The 20,771-nt window shown below is 32.9% G+C and overlaps 1 protein-coding gene across 1 annotated transcript in view; it reads right to left on the bottom strand.

The window, feature by feature from the left end:
* Window positions 1-20,771, bottom strand: part of Pde11 (Phosphodiesterase 11) — a 189,072-nt gene that overhangs the window by 7,978 nt on the left and 160,323 nt on the right. Inside the window, exons 10-12 of the mRNA XM_073089035.1 lie at window positions 9,902-10,060; window positions 7,487-7,621; window positions 1,132-1,281 (exon numbers count right to left, since the gene is read on the bottom strand). Of these exons, the coding sequence (XP_072945136.1) occupies window positions 1,132-1,281; window positions 7,487-7,621; window positions 9,902-10,060 (444 nt within the window). The remainder of the gene's footprint in view (window positions 1-1,131; window positions 1,282-7,486; window positions 7,622-9,901; window positions 10,061-20,771) is intronic.

Here is a 20,771-nt window from a genome sequence, read left to right as displayed (position 1 = left end):
TGAAAAATGAAGAAATATACCATAAATATCAGCAAGACATAGCACGTCCAACATCATAATTAAATAAATTTACTTAAAGCATAATAAGCCTGAAACGTAGACAATGTAGCCAACTATCATTCATCCACAATTTAAATTATATTAAGAAAGCTTTCGGTCGCTTTTCCTGTCACGCGTGTTAACGCTTGCACGCGTGTCACTTTCATTCTACGATTTCATGCAAACACGCATCGCTAAGATTATGCAGCTTAATTCATGAGTACGTGTAATATGCGCGAGCGGGCGTGAACATGCGCGATAAAAATAACTCCCATGAAAGCAGCAATGTCTGTGACGGTGCTCTCACAATTACATCACAAGGTGTAATTTAATAGTGGTACTAAAATTACTATATTTCAGATCATCAGTACGTATGCGTCTTACTTCCAATGTTTCATAAAACTGTTATAACAAAATAATATTATAATAATATTTCAAAATAATTTTCACAACGATACTGATATCTTAAAAAGCTTTAATAAACACAATGTGACTACACAGTGGATTTCTATTATATTTATCGTATGTAATTTGAAGGGTTTTGCAGTGAAACTACCAACTGCATCGCCTAATATCTTGGCAATGATATCTGTGCTAACGACTTAACTGCAGAATACCAATTGAAATGGTAATAATTGAATTTTGGCAGTTGAAGTGCATTTATTTGAAATCCCATAATTTAATCAATTTAATCAAATTTAATCAAATCAAATTCATTTGTTGAATGTTTTTCTATTATCAGAATTACGATCGGAACCATAAAAACGAAATAATATTTTATAATTCATAGCTACATATTAACATGTATTATTATTTATATTCCTCGTTCTGCCTAAAAATTACCAAAAGTTGACTTCTGGTTAGCAAAAATTGAATAGATTGAAGTTGGTACTAAATAATAATTAATTAATGACGAAAGCCAAGCAAATTCATTTACGGTGAAGATTTGAAATACCCCAAGAAAGTGGCCCAGCATGACCACTCCATTCAAACCAGAGCGCTTAGTATCGCTATTACTAAGCTCCTAATATAGTATGGTGTTACGCACTCAAGTCAGGAAGGGCTCTACCACGTTTAAACTATAATACTTACATCAAGCGTAACACTCTGCTTCGCCATAGCGGTGATGGCCTTCTCGTACATATGCGTGTTGTGGATACCCATCCCGCAGAAGATAGCGAACGCCTCCACAAAGTTCTCGTCGTTTTTCGTAAACAGTAGCTCGTCGAACTTGTTCACGAGCTGAAATTAATTTAGGCACGTTAGGATAAATGTAGAATGTTCTAGAGATGGTTTATAGTCGAGATAGCCTATAAATTAGGTACCCAAAGGAGTTTATGATCAAGTTTTTTAATAGTTGAGGGACTGAGGGTTAAGGTTAATTTCACCTGTAAATTTAGCTTTGATAATATCAATAACTAGTATTGTTACTAGAATGGAGTGATGTGTAAAGTGTGTAATCATTTAGTACGGATTATAAGGGACTTTTACATGGTGATTATAAGACTGTGCATTATAGCCAAAATGTCATATCTGGATCGACGTTATGCAAAAACTTGAATTATTTTTAGTACTTTTATAAAAACCAAATATATTTTTCCTACTTGAACGATCAAATTACTTTGCCAAGTTATAAAACAAGTCAGTAACTTAGTAATTTTGAGGCTCGCTTAATCCAATTATGTTGACATAAAGTGTTGTTGTTTACTTAGATAATATAAACAGAAACTTTATAATACCACCGTTGCTCAGTATCCCTTGATTAATTTAAATAGTTTGTCTTGTCTTTACGACAAATTAAATTCTTGGCGCTTATTTTATATATGCCTTTAAGAAGTCTGAGTAACTCATAAGTCCTAAACTGTCCTAGGAGAGGTATTCTTGTTGTGAATTTTATATACTTGCTTATTCTTTGATATTTCCATCAAGTTTACGATAGCAAAAAGATGACGAACGACGGTTCGTGAAAGTTAGTAAAAACTAAAGTAATTTAAACTTTAAATATAACCCGACTATTAATCTAAGTTCATAATACTTATTATCTATATGAAATTCATCAGTTTCCTAACCAAATATTTTTTATATAGAGTCAAGTATAATAGAAAACATATATGTAATATATTATGTATAACTAATGTTACCCTCAAGTAGGATTACTCTCTTCTTTATATCCTGTTTTAGAGCTGCCAAAATATGACATCGAATAGCAAGCGATGCGTAACAAATTCATTGCGCGTTTACTATTCAACAGCGGCGGCTTGTTCCCGATCTGACAGATGAAAATCAACTCAATCGTCCGGCCCGCGAAAGTGAATCGAAATAAAACAAATCCGAAACCGAGATGCGTGGCAACTCGTTCGTACATCCTGGAATAATTTAACTTTGAACGGGCCATTCGGGAGAGAAAAATCCTTGTCGCAGTGCGCAAAACTGCGAACAAATGAGTTTGTTTCCAAAAAAGATAAACTTGATTTTTTAATGAACCTCACACCTACATATATTTATGTACAAAATTCTGGCTGTGTGTGATTCGTTTCCAACTATACGGCTTGATCAGCTGTAGTTGGATTAGATGGTGGAAATTATATTGACATATGTTTTTTGTATTACCCGAGATTTTTTATTAATTGCGAATTTCTCACAAAAAGGTCTCTTTCATAAGGGTTAATATGTGTCCACTGGAACACACATACATGAAAACGCTAAAAATAAAAATTACAGTACATTCTTTATTGAATGATTGTCAAAAGAAAATACACAAGCATGCGGAGGAACATGTATGCTTCAGGCCTCCTTTAGTTGTGGGGAAAATCGATCAGCAATCGATCATGAAAACGGATAAAGTAAAGCTGCCAGTGTCAGTACATCACAAATAAAATCTTTTCTGAGAAGCGACAGACAGAAACGTTCTAAAATGTCTTAAGCACTGTCTAAACGTCATATTCTAGGGTTGTGATTACGGCTCTATGTAAACAATTTAGTCCTAAAACAAGAAACCTGCTGGGAATCGATCTCGAATTCATTGCTTGAGATACCAGTATCATGAAAATCGTACCAGATTCATATTGGTATTTTAAAAATGTGTGTAAAGGTCCTCTAAAAATAGGAAAAAGATAAAATATTGTACAAATTTCCAGTTGTACAATATTTTATACAACAACTCCCATTGAGATAAATGTTGTCTAATGAGTTTTCTGGCAACAGCGCGGTGGGAGGCACTAGCGCGCAAAATTAAAGAACACAAATAGAACATATAGAGCAAAGGTAACGTGCACCGAATTCCTAATTCTAAATGTATTATATAGGAAAGTTGGCAAAATCCTAATTTATCACGATTTCGTTTCAGATTATTTCTGAGTATTTTTAACTTTATAATGTAAACGAACAAAGGTTTTCAAATTTATCAGACAGTCACAAATAGGTTCAAATATTGTTGTGTGAGTCTATCAAATAAAAGTGCCACGAATATTTCCAAACATATCAGGGTAACTTCTCATGAAACATTAGGAAACTTATACTCGATTTCAGTTGTCTCAATCGCCTTAGGACATTAATGCCAATTAGTCTTGGAGTTCTACTGGAATTCAGCATACATATTCGTTTCACTCTGAAGGCTAAGTTGGTACACATCGTCTCAGAAATGGAATTTGGACAACGTGATACGGACAAGAAATTGGAAGATTCTTATTACAATTACTTAGTACTTTCCTATTAAAATATAATGAAAATAATAAATATATAATTCTTATTAATAACACAACTATTAAAACAACGTCATAATGATTTGGTCCAAATGATTTATTTTTCTCTTTTTAAATAAAACACAAAGTCATTACTAATAGTGAACGGAGAACATTTAAGTTGCGCTGTTCATCCATCCGATTCGCGTCCAACCAAAAACAATTTCTTTGTATAACAATAATAGTAGTATGTGTTCAGTTTTAAAACATTGTATTTGCTATAAAATCCTTGCCAAGTTTAAACTAAGAAATAGTAGTAGCACAATCGCACAGCAGCCATGAGAGTCACGCTCCAACAATTTGTGTTTAGCCTTACAGCAGCATTTATACGTATTCGAAACCGTTCGGTGTCGCAACACCAGACCGCAGTGCGCTACGTTATATTCATTAATTAACAAAAACATTGAATGTAATGATAAATCTTCAAACAGGAAGTGAAGATAAAAGTTAAGTTTCATTATTACTTCAATAAATATTTGAAACTTACAAATTGTTCCTAGCCGTATAGCCTCACATTCTTTATTTACCTAAATTATCACCTATGTAATTGTATGCATTATCAAAAATATCCCAAAAACCGTATCACTTAGATTGTCAAATTACAACAATGACGTCGCATTATGTACATACTTACATATTAATATACAGTACCTATCATTAATTATTATTTATTGTGTATACTCCTATACGGCAGGATTATAGCGAATGTTAGTAATAATAAGATCATATATTTGTTATTACTCGTACTTAAATAACAAATTATTTAAAAAATACCCATACACATAGGCGGATGCAGCTTAGATGTATGCAACTGTATTGCTTACAAAAGTGGTAACTACTTTTACAATTCTTCATCAAGGTACATTTTAATTAAACAATCGTATTTTATCCACAGCGTTTAAACAATATGAAATATTTACTTTCATACTATGTTTTATTGACGCATGTACCCGACCGCAATGCGCTCGTACGTATATTATCATACCAAAATTGTTCAACTTCATTGTACTTTTTACTAAATTAATTCACAAAACTTCCGCTCGCACTCTGTGAAAGATTTGACTGAAACTATTCGTTTTATGTTTGTAGTTCTACCATCCCGGTATTTAAATGTTTCAATTATAATTCTAGATTCTTGGATTGTAGATTCTTCTTATTAAAACTTTTGCAAAATGTTTTAAGTACGAGTACGCCACTACATTCATTTTAAAAGAGTTCAAGTAATAAAAGAATCCATAGTAAAATTTTAAGCATTTTTTAACACTTAACATAGGGAAATGTAAATGTAAATAAATTATTAATTTAAAATATATTTGTATATGTGCCCAAGTACGTATTTTTGTAAATTTGTACATATATACAATATATGCTAAAGAACTTTTTCAACCTCTCTGAATTTTTTATCAATTCACGTCCCCAAACTCTGTGTCTCAACCTACGCTCAAACTGCAACTTGGGTGGTTTTATTGAAAATTCCCAAACTTTTTGCATACGTACGACATCGATACGGAATTTATTGGCTATGCCCCGTAAACATACTGAAAGAGCATAAACGATATACCCTGTTACGTAAACCGCCCATAAATTTGAAATATGCGACAAAGGCTGGTATTTTTTAAATTTCGTTTGTAATAGTGCGCTTTGAATATAGATATCTGTATTTTAAAACACATATGAGTATATTGAATAAATGGACTCTATTGCTTACTTCGATATTCGATACTCAATATATTTGAGGATATAAAAACAATAATTAATAAACTTTAAACATAAGCTTATACTTGGTTCGATATTTTTTACGTAAGTCTAAGTGGAAATCTAACTTAATACCATGTGCGGACCCGACCACGTCATTAAATACATTCTTTATATATTTCCTACCTATACTATTTTAAAGATGTCGCTATTTTAAAGATGATCTTTTTTATTTGAAACGGGTACAGTGGCAGCTTATGTTATCAATTGCCAAAAACCGTGTTTCAAACTTGCTTGCCTATCGAGAACGGAGACATCAAAACCCACTCAAGCCGTTTTCGTCGCGGGAGAGCGATTTCAAAAAGTTTCCGAACAACTAATATACAGCTTCGAAAACAAACAAGTGCTGGTTATTGTAAAATGTTTCTTGTTTTAGATTTATTGCTTTTGTAACTTGGTTTGATTGATATTTTATTATTTTGCACTATAAACATGACTGTTTTGTTGTGCTTTTTATACATGTACCGTGTATATGATAGATTGTATGTCTCAGTGAAGGTTGTATGTATTTATATTTTAAGTAACACAACCATGCAGATACGGGGCGTGTATTGTGTAGAAAAATATAATTTGTCTAATACGACACGTTTAATGTCTGTACATTTAAATAAGGGCTTCTACGGCGACACCATCAGTAGGTATACCAGTTTCAGCCTCATAGCAAACTATGTGGTATAATTATGAAAGTGGTTTTTGTGGATGCGGTGTGATGTCAATTGGAAAATTTTGTCGTCGAGCTTCTAATTATCTAATCTGATTGAATTAGACAATTAATTAATATGCAGATTTAGTAATAAATATATGTCGGAGGAAGAGTCAGAGTTATTTAGTACAGCTATAGTTATACTGTTACTTTAGTATTTTAGCAGTGTTATTGGCACTTGATCAATCGAAGGGTTAATTGATTTAAATTATAATTAACAGTCATTGTATAGCTTTCGTATTAGAATCAGAGCAGAGACTTTTAAGAGGTATCTAGTGGGGTTGAAGTATGTGGCGGCGTGGTGGGGAAACATTGATAAGAACTGATGTGAGTGATCGAGGTGGATCATTATTTTGTTGTGCTTTGGAGCGTGTACTCACTACCTTGATCCTGCTGCTCAAATCCTTTGTTTGTAAAGTAATAGTAGTGGTATAGTGTAGTTATTTGTTAATCGGAAGTTATAAATGTTAAGAAGAATAAATACTGTGATTACTGTATTTTTGCCTGCATCTACCCTATGACAACGCCCACAAGCCCATAGATTCTATCAATGATGTCGATGAGAGCCTTTCTTCTCTGACATATATAATAATCCTTAAAATAAATTTCAACAGATTCTATGTATTCATATTCGTAATAACATATTTCAAATTCGTAGAAAAATAAATATTTTTTTTTCTCTGAAAACGTTAAAGAGACGAGCAAAGGTTTGTAAAATTATTGGATGCCACAATTACGCACCTTCATTGTTGTGAATTATTATACCTATGTGCCAATAAGCAAGTTTATTTGATACTGCAAGATAGACCTTTCAATTTTTTAAAGAAAATCCGAAGAACTATTACATGTAGAGCAAATCAAAAAAACTTATGCATTAAATAAGCTGGCTAGTACTTTTTATTCTTTTTAAGATTGCAATACGAAAATAATTCAGTATCTGGATCTAGGGACTGTCAAATATCAATCAGTTTAAGTTAGAAACGAAATTGGAAGCTGTGAATATACTTATTTATATAGACTATTATCCGCATCGACTACATAACAACAGTTTAAATTAGGAAGGGACCCACGCTCAGCAATGGTACATTAATATGCCAGTTACCAATATATAAGCATGATGGATGTTCCCACATTCATATATTATTCATCGACAAATGCGTACTTTGGGACATATACAGCTAGCGCCATCTACAAGCGCTTTAGATTTCTCTCCCCCTTGTTCCCTATTGTCATTTATATGATAGCTTACCTGAATAACACCAATAATTCTGCCTTCCGAGTTCTTGATGGCCATACAAAGTATGGTGTTGTGTTTGAAACCGGCACCTTCGTCGACCGAGGGGTCGAACCTGGGATCCGCGTACGCATCGGCTATATTAACTGTCTGTGGAAACAAAATTATAATATTAGAAACTTTACATATCAATGATTTAATACCTATAAAACATGCACTTGTTAAATTCCTTTTGTACAAGAAACCCAAAGAATAACATTGTTTAAGATAACAGTTTAACTCATTAAGTTAGTTAATAATTTAATATTCATCTGAAAGCAATTTTTAGTTTGTTTATAATGGTCACATAAATTTTTACTGACATTTTCAGTTTTGAGGCTGTTGTTTTCCTATAGCAATATCAACAAGTGTCAAAATATATGTTTTAACTGCAATATTAGTATATCGAGAAACATGTAAGTGGTTGTTCAGATTGACATAAATAAAAGCCTTTATTCATTAAATGCGTTTAATGAATATCCAATTTTAAAAGCACGCAAGATTGTTATATAATCTCATCTCAAATCTCAATTTTACGAATATCAACACCGTTCATATGTTATTTAAGTTTAATCCCCTCATTTAATGTCATTTTCAAAAATTATATCCAAATAATTTGGGGATCACGAACGTAAAATAAGTCATAACCGGTTAGTTTCATAAAAACAAACATCAAACTTAACGGCCCCATCCCGTGATGACACATTTTAGCGCTCTCAAATTACCGTGCATACAATTTTTTACACAAACCCATTATTTTTGCAGACAATCTTCATAAATAAAATAACAACGTCCATTAATTTTGAAACACATTACAATCTTGTACGTATATAAATAAAAAAATTAATTGAAGTGTCTGTCTATTATAAATGGCGGCAATTTTACACGATAATTTGATTTTTATTTTACTAAATAAAGCTGTTTAAATCAATTATTCTTGTCTGTCTGTACGTACGGACTAATTAACTGGATACTAACTCAACCCACTCAACAACGGAGGATATCATTAGGAGTAGTCCACACATGAAAAATCCTCATTAAAAAATAAAAACATCGCGGGTCAATATGTACACAGGCAGAGCCGCGTTGAAAACTTGTTGTGAATATTAAAACATGATTACAGGCCGTATTTCAGCCAATTAATGTACTTGGCACACGCGCTTGAAGGACTAATCTGAACACAGTAGTCGTGTGTGAAACTAGTATAACCGCGTGGCATGGTCTGCGTTTTTCGTTTTTTAAACTAAAACAATATTATCATAATAATAATCTCCTGTGTATCTACTTATTAAGCGTCATAACACGGACACGGAATAGCCTTTTTGTTTCAATACTTATGAAACTACTGTTTTATCCCCAGGGAAAGCTAACTAGAGGCCTACGAGTATATTAATTGTTAATTACGGGATAACAGTATCGATTACAAATCATTTTATTTGTTGCGAGCGACATTTCAGTTTCTGGAAGTGGCAGAATACTCTGTAATTCGACTCCGGTGGCACCAACGCCGCACCTATTTTAAGTGCTGCTTTGTTCTGATTTGAGAGGTGTAGTAAGGGACACATACTTTGCCCAAGTTTTCCAGCCGAGTCCTCAGGGGTAGCGGTACATCTGTGGCTGACTTCAGGTAGGAATCCAAACTTATCTGGGGTTGATTATAGATTTCTATGGACGGCAGTGGCACTTATCATGAGACAGACTGCATGGTCGTCTGCTACTCGTATATTATAAACTTGGATTTTATTTTCATGCAAGCATTTCTAAAGGTCACGGACAAAACCTCGCAACCTTTTAATAATTGCCATCAGAATTAAGTACCCGACGACAACGACGATTCAGTCATGATATACCTATTCATTACGCGAGTACTTTATGGGATAAAAACTTTTCTCCATTAATTTAAGAAGATTAAAAAGCTTCTGTATTTTATGAATTAAGAGAAAAGAAAAGAAATTCCAGACATTTAAAAATGACGATAATTTTATGTCTCGCATTCTGTGCTTAATAAAAATAATTTTTATTATTTAATACGATTACTGAAAGTTTATACACATACTTTTATTTAATTTAACTACTTTTTGAAATTAAAATAACAAAGAAGTGACGTCATAGTAAGAAATCGCAGCCACACATTGAATATTTGTTATCAAGTAGAATTATAGTTTCATCTGAAGTCGAAAATAGATGCGTTACTCTTGGTGACTACACTCGAACGCCTCATGTGCTCTGCCTTATCTCAACCTTTAAACCAACGCACAGCTGCATTTACTACTGCTGTTGTAAGACTGAATTACGTGTGACGGTGGTGCCAGTAGAGCCGTTGTAGTTGCCTTTTTCTTGAGAGGCACGAAATATTGTGGGTTCCATCGCTTTCAACCACTTGGTGCTTACCTCGCCGGTGGTAGCAACGTAGCCGGTGATCCCAATGTTGATGGGAAACCGGCTCTCGTAGGGCGACGTTCGCGGCGTGCCCGGCTCCGTCTCATCACCAGCCTCGAGGTCGAACACACGGGAGAAACTGCCCTTCGACGCCTCGTGGACCAATAACACCTGATAAGAGATATTGAAATATTTATCATACTTGTATGCTAAAAGTTCTAAACAACTTCTGTTTAGAGACAAGAAAAATCTAGATTCATATAAATGGCTACTCCCGTCGTGCGTGGTTAAGCCAGCACGCAATCCTCAAGAATTAACTCTCGACACTTCGTAACTCGAGTGCGTTAATATCATAGATTAGTAAAGATTACTCACTCCTAACAAGAAAATGTACCCAATTTTGAGAATTGAAATAGTTGCGTAAACAAGTTTTGCCACGTCTCCGTGCTAAAATGTCTCTAAAATATTTGAAATAATTATTATTTATTATGTAAATTACGCAGTATTACTTATTTCTTTGTAATTTTTCTCTAAAAATGTTTTTATTTGTCAAGAATTCAAAAAAAGAACTTACTAATAAGCCGTTTGTGGCTTCATTCAATTTCAAGGCGGCGAAGTATCTTTACGAATCTATGGTTCATATGAAACGATATGAAACGGATGCGAGCAGCGCGCACGCGGCGCAGCGTTGTTGATCATTTTCACTTTAAAGTAACCAATCATTCATACACACATTTAATTGGAAGTTGTTAATCTAAAAAAAAGTTGTTGATTTATGAACATGTTTACATACGAAAAACAATCAAATGTGCCTGATAACACAATGGCCATAGCCCCGTGAATAGGTTACTCGTTGTGTGTTCATTTAAATTTAAATTGACTCAAACACGGATAGTTAACTGTTTCGTTACGAGCGAAAACAATGAGACCGGTTTATTTGTTAAAAAAAAGTAAAAAATATATTAATAGAGTTTCCCCGCATCCAATATTAAGCATATCGTTCGTTATTTATGAAATTCATATTAGCATACATATGCTATGATGTGTTATTATCCATCTGATGCTACGTGGTCACTGTCATCCATCCGTACTCAACGTCAAATTGGTTTAAAAGCAAGCGCGGATACATTGTTATCCCCATAGGACTAATTTCCAATGCTAACTTGATCATCCTCCGAACAACAGACATTGAGCGCGTCACGCGCGTGTTATGGCAAACAAAAATAATCTCTCGAACAATGTGCATTAATGTATGTATTTATATCCATCGTAATACATCGACGCAGAAACGGGTTGTGCATGTCAAAATATTGTAAAAAAATTTTTAACAAAAAATACAACCGACTTCTATGTCACTACAAAGTAAAAAATAATTGAAATAAATGTTGGTTTACTACATATTTGTGAAGAAAATGAGGGGAACTCCTCCAGTTCCCCTCATTTTCTCCAGAACCCATCGATGGATCCTAACCATATTTAAATGGGGCCAATTTCCAGCTCGTCCCTACATAATAAAAAAAGAATTATTAAAATCGGTCCACTAACGGCGGAGTAATTCGTGTACATACATAAAAAAAAAAGATACCGGCCGAATTGATAACCACCTCCTTTTATGAAGTCGGTTAAAAATAGAAAAATATGATTATGCCTGACACAGCCCGTGCCTGACACGTTCAATGTCTGTCGATTTAATTTAAATTGGGCCTTATTTTTGTGTTTTTATGAAATCATTTCTTTTTAAATTAAAATTTGAGATAGGTAATTAATAGCTATTACTAATTTTCCTTTGTGATTCTATTTATTCTCTGAAAATAAAATTATGGTTATTATAGTAAACATTTTATAAAATGAACATCAATTGAGATTGGTAGTGCTTTAATGACGAATAAACAATGAAAGTGGAATACAATTAGACTGTTCACAAACAACAATAATTTGGTCCCTCGGAATTTTACTTTCCATTTAATTAAATTCCAGCGGTCCACTTCGAACTGCAGCAGGTGGTACAATAGAATTCTGCTAATATTAAGATCTTATTTACGTTCATTAAGATTTCATTTTCGTTTATTTATCCCTTGTTAAAATTTATTTAGTAAACAGAGACCTCCCATAAATCATGGTCAAGATCTCCAGAGAACATGAAAGTATAAAGTTTAATAGACTATAATCGTGACTTCACCACATATGAGTATATAATTTTACGAGACATTGCTCTTTACATAAATGTATAAAAATGTGATGTATTGTCTGTCGGCCTCAAGCTTAAGTTTATTCATTTATTTAACACTCAGTCGTTTTCTTGCAAAGTTAGTGGAGAATATCTCGAATATCCAATATTTTAATTTAATCTCAATATGTGCCATAGGTATATTGTAAAAGTTTGTCAATATACCTATGTAACCAAGCGTAAGGGTAGCAAGCCCGAAACGTTTCTTGTTTAAGAGGATTCGTAACAAATACTTATAAATTTTACATTAATTGGAGTATAAATAGACATCGGAAATAAGGAAAAGGAATTAAATTCGGTTGCTTAGCAAACAACGGTAATTGGGTCCGACGGAATTTTCATTTTAGGTCAGGTTTACACTGTAGCAGCCGGCTTAATCTAATTCCACTCGGATTGTGGACTTTAATTCGAGCAAATTTATTATTCGCTGTATAAATACGGATTTCGTGAACTATCAAGCCGGTTGAAATTTTAATCTGTTACGGTTTTACTCGGATTAACCGAACTGACAGTGACATTGGCCAGATTTTCAGGTTTGAAGCTGTGAATGTATTTGTCGACTGACTGCATGTATTTTCACAATCAATCCTACAGGTTATCCCAGATTCATGTATCGATGTTACGGATTGCCATGCGACCCGTGTGATACATCGTTCGGGTCACTGCGTAAATCCTATAGTTAGCTGTGTATGTATTTGTATTATGAATAATTAACCTGTGCTCTTCATACCGTCGCATATCGTTTCGTTTTATTCCTACTTATCTGTAACAAGGAAGACATAGCTGGGAGCGATAATAGCGGCTTTGTATTGTTAATTTACGCGAGGCGCGTATATACTTAAATACTATGATGTTCCCAGTTCCCATCACCTATTACTAAAATTGCATATATTTTAGACAAAAGAAATCTTTACCCTATATAGGTAGGTACTATGTAGCAAATCAAGTTAAAATCTCAAACGCGTACACGTGCGAGTATTCGCTCTTAAAATAGATACAATACGTACTCCTATCTACATTTCGCAAATTAGTTCAGATCGAATTTCACCAAAGGCAACCGTACTTCCATTAGAACGATTAGAAGGCTTCCACGCGGTATGCCAGCCGGCTTCCTCCGTTATTCCTGTACATTGTTCCTTCATAATTGAGTTTTCCTTGGAAATGATCCAATAAAGTATTGCCGCAAGGATAGAACTCGATTCCACTGTGAAAGGAAATATGTCGGCCACTACTTGTCTGCTATGAAAGATATACAATCTACTTTATTATCTCATTCAATTAGTAAGTTTTGGCAGTTCTGTAGAACTGGAGAAATATTTATTTATACCTAACGATAAGGTAGACGGGCTACCTAATAGAAAGCAGTCACCATCGCCTATGGACATTTGCAATCTTCGACAAGTGACGTGATGGAAAAAGGGGTGCTATATGCACTAGGTCAAAGAATTCCTCGAAACAGTCACCACTGTGAATCTGGTAGAACTCCGGTTATTAGATAATACTTTTTGTCTGACAGGGCCTGTGTCTGACACGTTCAGTGCCTGTACATATAAACATGGGTTTATCTAAAGCGGTAAAAAATACTATGTTCATAATAAACTACCAACACTTCGCAATGTACCACTTATTTTTACAATAGAAAAGAAACCACGAAAGAAATCCCCAAACAACTCGATTTAAATTACTTCCATATCCATATAATAATGATCTTTCTTGTGGAAAAGAAAACGAAATTTGTTGTTCTGTAAAATAGAAATTTTATTCTATTAATCTATATTCTATGTACAATAAAAAATTAAAATGATATAAATGATTAAATAAATAAACAAACCTGTAAAATAGAAAAACGACATTAAACGTTTTTTATTCCACTAAAACATTTGTCTATTTAAATATATGTGACATAGAATTTAATGTCTCAAATAAATAGACAATAGAGAAAAAGTTCATAGATAAAAAAAATAAATTAACTTTTTCTTTACATCTCCCCCCCTGGAGAAAGAAAATAATAATAATAATACTAATAATAATTACAATTAAAGTTAACTTAATTCATCTTCTTATCTTTCATTTTACTCATCTTCGTTTTCCTCTTCTTCTTCATCTTCTATTCTCATTCTAGGAACTGGAATCAGTTTTGTAATATGGAATAGATTTGATTCAGATTTATTGTGACCTGTTTCAATTTTGTATATTGAGTTTGAAATCTTTTCAGTAATTTTATATGGTCCAATCTTTAGTTCATCTAATTTCTTCCTGTTTAATTTATTTCCATTTTCAACATACACCATATCTCCTACATGGAATTCATGGTGTTTTCGATTTTTGTCGAATAAAGTTTTATTATAGTTATGTGATTTCATCGTGTTATCCAGTGCTGTTTGTCTGTCTTTGATCCAATCATTATTAGATTTGTTTTCCTTCAATTCTTCTGGTAGAATTCTACTATCCGTACCATATAAAAGATAACTTGGAGTAAAGCCAGTAACCGTGTGATTAGTATCATTATATTTATTCACGCACTCTCGAGCTATTGTTGTCCACGCCATTTTCTTTCCTTTTTCATTTATTTTGCATCTGATTTTATTCACCAATGTTTGATTCAGTCTTTCATTTAGACCATTCGAGAATGGTGCATTTACTGCCGTAAAAACCACTGGTATTCTTTTTTCATTCAGAAAATTCTTAAATTCTTTCGAATTGATACCCGGGTATTGATCAGTGAGAAGCATACCAATATCTCCTGTTTCCAATGTATCTTTGACCAATTTTATAAAATCTCTTGCATTCTGGGTCTTTGAAGTCAAAATAAACGCATATCTTGTGAAATGATCTACCAACAGGTGTAGATATTTTTTTGTTGACCGTGAACCTCCGAAACCTCCAATTGTATCTATTGAGACAATTTCAAAAGGTTTTGTTGCTGGCCCTAAATGGGACATCAAGCCAAATTTCTTAAGTCCTCTTGATTTATTTTTTAAACAAATCTCACAACTTTTACAAATTATTTTTATATTTTTTGTCAAATTTTTTGCTGTATAGAGTGGACAAATTGTCTTTTGCATTTGTCGAATTCCAATATGGCATAAGTTTTCATGTATATTTCTAACGAGTTTAATGCTAAATTCTTCTGATAGTATTATCTTTTGCTGCCTCCTAAAATTTTTAAAATATATACCCTTATTTTCAATTAACTTGTTTATGTTATTTTGTATTTCCATATTCTTATTCTGATCCTTTAAAATATCTTCCATCTTTATTAAATTGACAATTTTTAATTGTTCATCTTTATTCTCATCGGGTTCTAATACGGGATTCCTGCTTAAACAGTCAGCTTCTAAATTTGTTTTACCTGGAGCATATTTGATTTGAAAATCATATTGAGATAAATAATATGTCAAATCTCCTAACTCTTCATCTGTTCTAGATTTTAGGTTCATATTTTCCAACGGTTTGTGGTCTGAATAAACTGTAAATGTTTTACCTATCAACCAATATTGCCAATATCTCACAGCTTCTTTGATAGCTAAACATTCCAAGTATATTGCTTTCTTTTTCTTTTGAGCTTCATTGAGTTTTTTCGAAAAGTAAGCTACTGGTTTTTCTTTTCCGTCTGTTTGTATTTGTTTTAAAATAGCACCAATACCTTCTAAAGAAGCATCAGTATAAATATTTATGGGTAAATCTTGATCGAATATTTCTAAGACTGGTTGTGAACATAATAGGTTTTTCATCATCTCAAATGCTTTCTGGCATTCAGCAGACCAAACAAACTTTTGATTTTTCCTGAGTAATTTATGTAATGGGTCTAATACTATTGCACTCCTTGGTATATATTCATGGTAAAAATTTATCTTTCCTAGAAATTGTCTTATATTTTTTTGCGTCTTTGGAACAGGAAATTTTTTTATCGAAACTAAATTGTCTTTTATTGGTCTTATACAATTATTTTGTATTATATGGCCCAAATATTTCACTGAATCTGTGGCAAATGTGCATTTTGTAAATTTTAACCTAAAACCTTCTGCCTTAATAGCTTCTAACAACTGCGATAGGTGATTAATATGTTCGGGAAAAGTCTTTGAGAATATAAGAATGTCATCTATGTAATTAACACAAAAATCTGTAAGTTTATACTTTCTCAAAATATTTGATAATATCCTCTGAAAAATTGCTGGTGAAGTCTTAAGTCCAAAAGGTAGGCATGTCCATTGGAAATGTCCTTCCTGTGTTACGAATGCAGTCTTATTCCTATCTTCAATTCTTAGAGGAATCGACCAAAAGGCAGAATTAATGTCGAGAGCGGAAAAAAATTTACAATTCCTCGTCTTTAACATTAGATCATCAATTAACGGAAATGGTTGAGCTTGGGGTACTACTATTTTATTCAAGTCTCGGAAATCTATACACAACCTAGATTTCCTGTTATCTTCTTTCTTGAATGCTAAAGTCACAGGTGATGAAAATACTCCAGGAGATGTAAAGAAAAAGTTAATTTATTTTTTTTATCTATGAACTTTTTCTCTATTGTCTATTTATTTGAGACATTAAATTCTATGTCACATATATTTAAATAGACAAATGTTTTAGTGGAATAAAAAACGTTTAATGTCGTTTTATAATAATGATCTTTCTTGTGGAAAAGAAAACGAAATTTGTTGTTCTGTAAAATATAAATTTTATTCTATTAATCTATATTCTATGTACAATAAAAAATTAAAATGATATAAATGATTAAATAAATAAACAAACCTGTAAAATAGAAAAACGACATTAAACGTTTTTTATTCCACTAAAACATTTGTCTATTTAAATATATGTGACATAGAATTTAATGTCTCAAATAAATAGACAATAGAGAAAAAGTTCATAGATAAAAAAAATAAATTAACTTTTTCTTTACATCCATTCGCCAACATATGCCCGTCATAATAACAACATGCCCTAAGGGATTAGAAGCCGAATCCTTTGCTCAGCAGTAATATATTTTTCATCGGCAATGAGCCATCCAATTGCGTGTTAATAAAAAAAAAGTTCCCACCGAGTGCGTGTTGAGATCTAAAACCTTTTTCATTTTATTTCCCGAGGGAGGATATTCCGCCGCAAAGCCGATCATTTGCTAGTCTCATTAGGGCTTTCACCGCCATTTTCCAAGTCTGACACAATTTTTTAACTTGTCGACTTAGTCTTGTGGGCGTTTTTTGTAACATCCCTCTCGAGAGGACGTCTTTAGTGTAATTACAGTGGGCTTTAACAAGCTCATCATAATTTATTATTTGCGAAAATAGAATTCTCAGAAATTTAAGTATATTTTGGCTTAATTTATGCGTCAAATTTACGAGGTTTTCTGTTGAACATAAAAATGTCTAGTTGTAATTATAGGATGAATTTATGGGACCAGGTGTACACTCAGTATTAAGCCCACATTAAGTCCTCTATCATGGTAGAATAATTGTTATTCAATAATAACAACCAGACGGCTTATTCTGTCTAAAGCAAGTCGGCAACACAAAAAAAATTACCACTAACGGTCACCCATCCAACTCCCGACCGCGCCGAACGTTGCTTAAGTTTGTAAATCGGTCACGATCTAATACAAGTACGCGCTATTTGTTTAAATATTAGATTGAAACTATCCCGCCTAGCATTCAATTAGTTAGCTTAAGTTTGCCATCACGTTCGCTTTGTTTCTAACTAACTTAGCATCGCTAATTCGGTTTTCTAACTTTGTTTGTGGAAGCAGCTTTTCCATTTACGCGAAAGTTAGCAACAAGACATGTCCTGTAGTATTAAACGGACATATAAAAAGTATATACCTATTTATTTAGTTAGTCATACATACAACCTCACCCGTACGTACTATCTTTCCAAAAATACTACATATGCCTCATAAATAAAAAAATAAGGCTTATTTTTTTTTGGTGACAAAATTTCGTCTATCCCAGAAAGTATTAAACTGAATTTTATAGACATGGGTCCTTCTTATAGAAATTAATGACGCTAATAAAATAGTCTATATATGTATAGTTTTAATTTTTGCATGTGCACGCATCATTTGTGGGAGGGAGGGTGGTACATACTGCATGGTTTAAAATATACACCATTATCATACATAGCGGATTGTTGCGAAGTAGTTTTAATCTTAACTTAAAATAATCTATACCTTTACCAAAAATAAATATATTTCTAAGAAATAAATTATTATCTATTATATTACTGCTATGAAAATTATATATAGGAGCTTCATGGTAATAGTAATACCGCTACAAACAAATTACGAAGAACATCTTCAAACTTGACATAAACCAAAAATATATACGACACAGTATTATATGATTACACGCCATTATTGATTCCAAAGCTCTTTCAAATCTAACGATCATAATGATTTTCGGAGCTCGTGTATCAAATCAAAGCCACGACGTTGATAATACTCCATCGCTCACGGTATTGAATTCGCGTTATTATTTTCGTTTTATTATAGATCGTCTTCTGCCTGGACGCGGTTCTAGGGCTCTTTCATACTAGCGTTTTTCCAGCGTAGACATTCGTGGACGAACACTCAGCGAAGAGTCGCAATACAACTTCGCGTATACGCAACGCTAGCGAAAATTCATTTACGATCGTGTACGAGCATCGTACGCCGACACCTGCTTCATCCGATCACCTGCTGCATTTACTCTTTGTTGACCTGTTAAAAACAGTATGGTGCAAAGAGGACTTAATGCTAAATAACATACATTTATGTACTATTATTTACAACAATTTATCAATCACAGGTTTTACCATTGAATTATTTTTGTATGTGTACAAAAGAAACACATTCGTCCATCGGAAGCCTACGCTGTAGTAATGCGAGTGTGTAGAAGCCTACACTCGTGTTTGACTTTTAGGATCATTAGTCATCATTAATGGATGTATGAAAATGATAAAAAGTCTATCGCACCGTCTTCAAAGAACAAAAAAACCTGTTTCGGTCTCTTCCTTTCAGAGTTAGACTAAATCTTAGGACGAAGTCCGAAGCACTTATGTATATAACAATTAGTACATTTATTGAAATGGTATTCTTCACCATTTCTTCCTTTACCTTTTTTAAATTGCGTTAATACAGTTAACCTAACAATGGTTTAAACATTGTCACTACGTAGTATTGAATATAATATTTTACCGCATACTCGAACTGTACACGGACCGCTCTATAAACGTTATTTCAATGCAATCTTTTATATAACGAAAAAAAAAAAGATTCAACGGGATGCTTTTACTTTATACTTTAACACTTATTTAAAGTATAATACCGGAGTAAAATGTATTAAAGAAATGCTCGTGATTCTTAATTAAAACTGAAATCTATTGTGTATTATATCCAGAAACACCTAACGTCGATAGGAGCATCAAAGTTCACATATATGGGACTATAAATGACAATTATTAATCACTTATCAGTATGAGATTATAAACAACACATAAGTTACAATTACTAAGCCTAGTGCTTAGAAACTCGGCGTCTCAATCGTATGGCCCGAGGTTCCAAATTCAAATACCTCTGATTTTTCAAAGTTATGAGTATATTAGAAATTGTTTATCACTTGCTTAAAAGGTAAATTCTACCACACTTGACCAGCGGGGTGGACCATGGTATGAACAGCCTCTACTTCTAGTACGAGTATAACGGTAACATGTTAAAATATGCTCTACGCCGTCTTCATAATAAGTTATTCATACAGACGATTGGATGTATTATGTATATATCAAATCGTTGAAGTAACACTTGAGTTAAAAAAGAAAGACTTAAATTAAATTATTCTCTTATTTATAAAAAGTACATAAAAGTGAATGAGATACATTCAGATCACCGACTCTACTATAAGATAATGTCTATACCAAATACAACAGATATATCTCAAATTCAGTAGTTGGCGAACTGCCAAGAAGAAAACGAGCATTTTTGAATATTGTTCTTTCTTTCTAGGAGAATAAGCCAAGATATCCAAGGGGATAAGTGCCAAAAATGTTTGCTAATAAAAATTAGTGTTATCTCGCTCCGTGCTACGCGAGGCACGTACTATTTTCATGTATGAATGAGATAAATATATATCTGTTGTTAATGTTTTATAGTTGATGTGTTAGTCTTCTTATGTAAATAAAGACTAAAATATGAGAGTATTAACAGCTTCTGCTGTAAGAGAATTATGTATTAAATTATGTTTATGTTAGGAATTAACTACTCAAAATAATTTTACATCTAATTAGTACATAAAATACGTATGTATTTAATGAACCATGCCACATCGCTTGTCTTATTTTACTGGCCATATTGACTAGGGAATCCCAGAAGATTAAGATTGACTTAATACAAACAATTACCGCGTAAAAAAACAACTATTTTACAAACAACAAAACAAACAAATTAAACAATAAACAACAAAACAAACAAACAAATTAAACATGTGAATCAAATTGATGATAACTTGAAATGATGAAAAGACCTGCATTAACAAACGATTTGTTATATTATACCTTCATATGTGATTTTTAAGTGACATACCACAAAACCATCTTCAGTTGGTTAGCTATAAAAAGAAACAGTATAATAACCGAATATTGTGGAGTGCGACTACAATTGTCCGAGGCAAATTGTCTCTATAACAATTA

Source organism: Epargyreus clarus, unplaced genomic scaffold, assembly GCF_041222505.1.
Source record: "Epargyreus clarus isolate Ecla_fem2 unplaced genomic scaffold, WU_Ecla_fem_2.2 ptg000027l, whole genome shotgun sequence".
NCBI lineage: Eukaryota > Metazoa > Arthropoda > Insecta > Lepidoptera > Hesperiidae > Epargyreus > Epargyreus clarus.
Note: the sequence above shows the minus strand (reverse complement) of the source record. Positions and strands in the feature narration are given on the sequence as shown.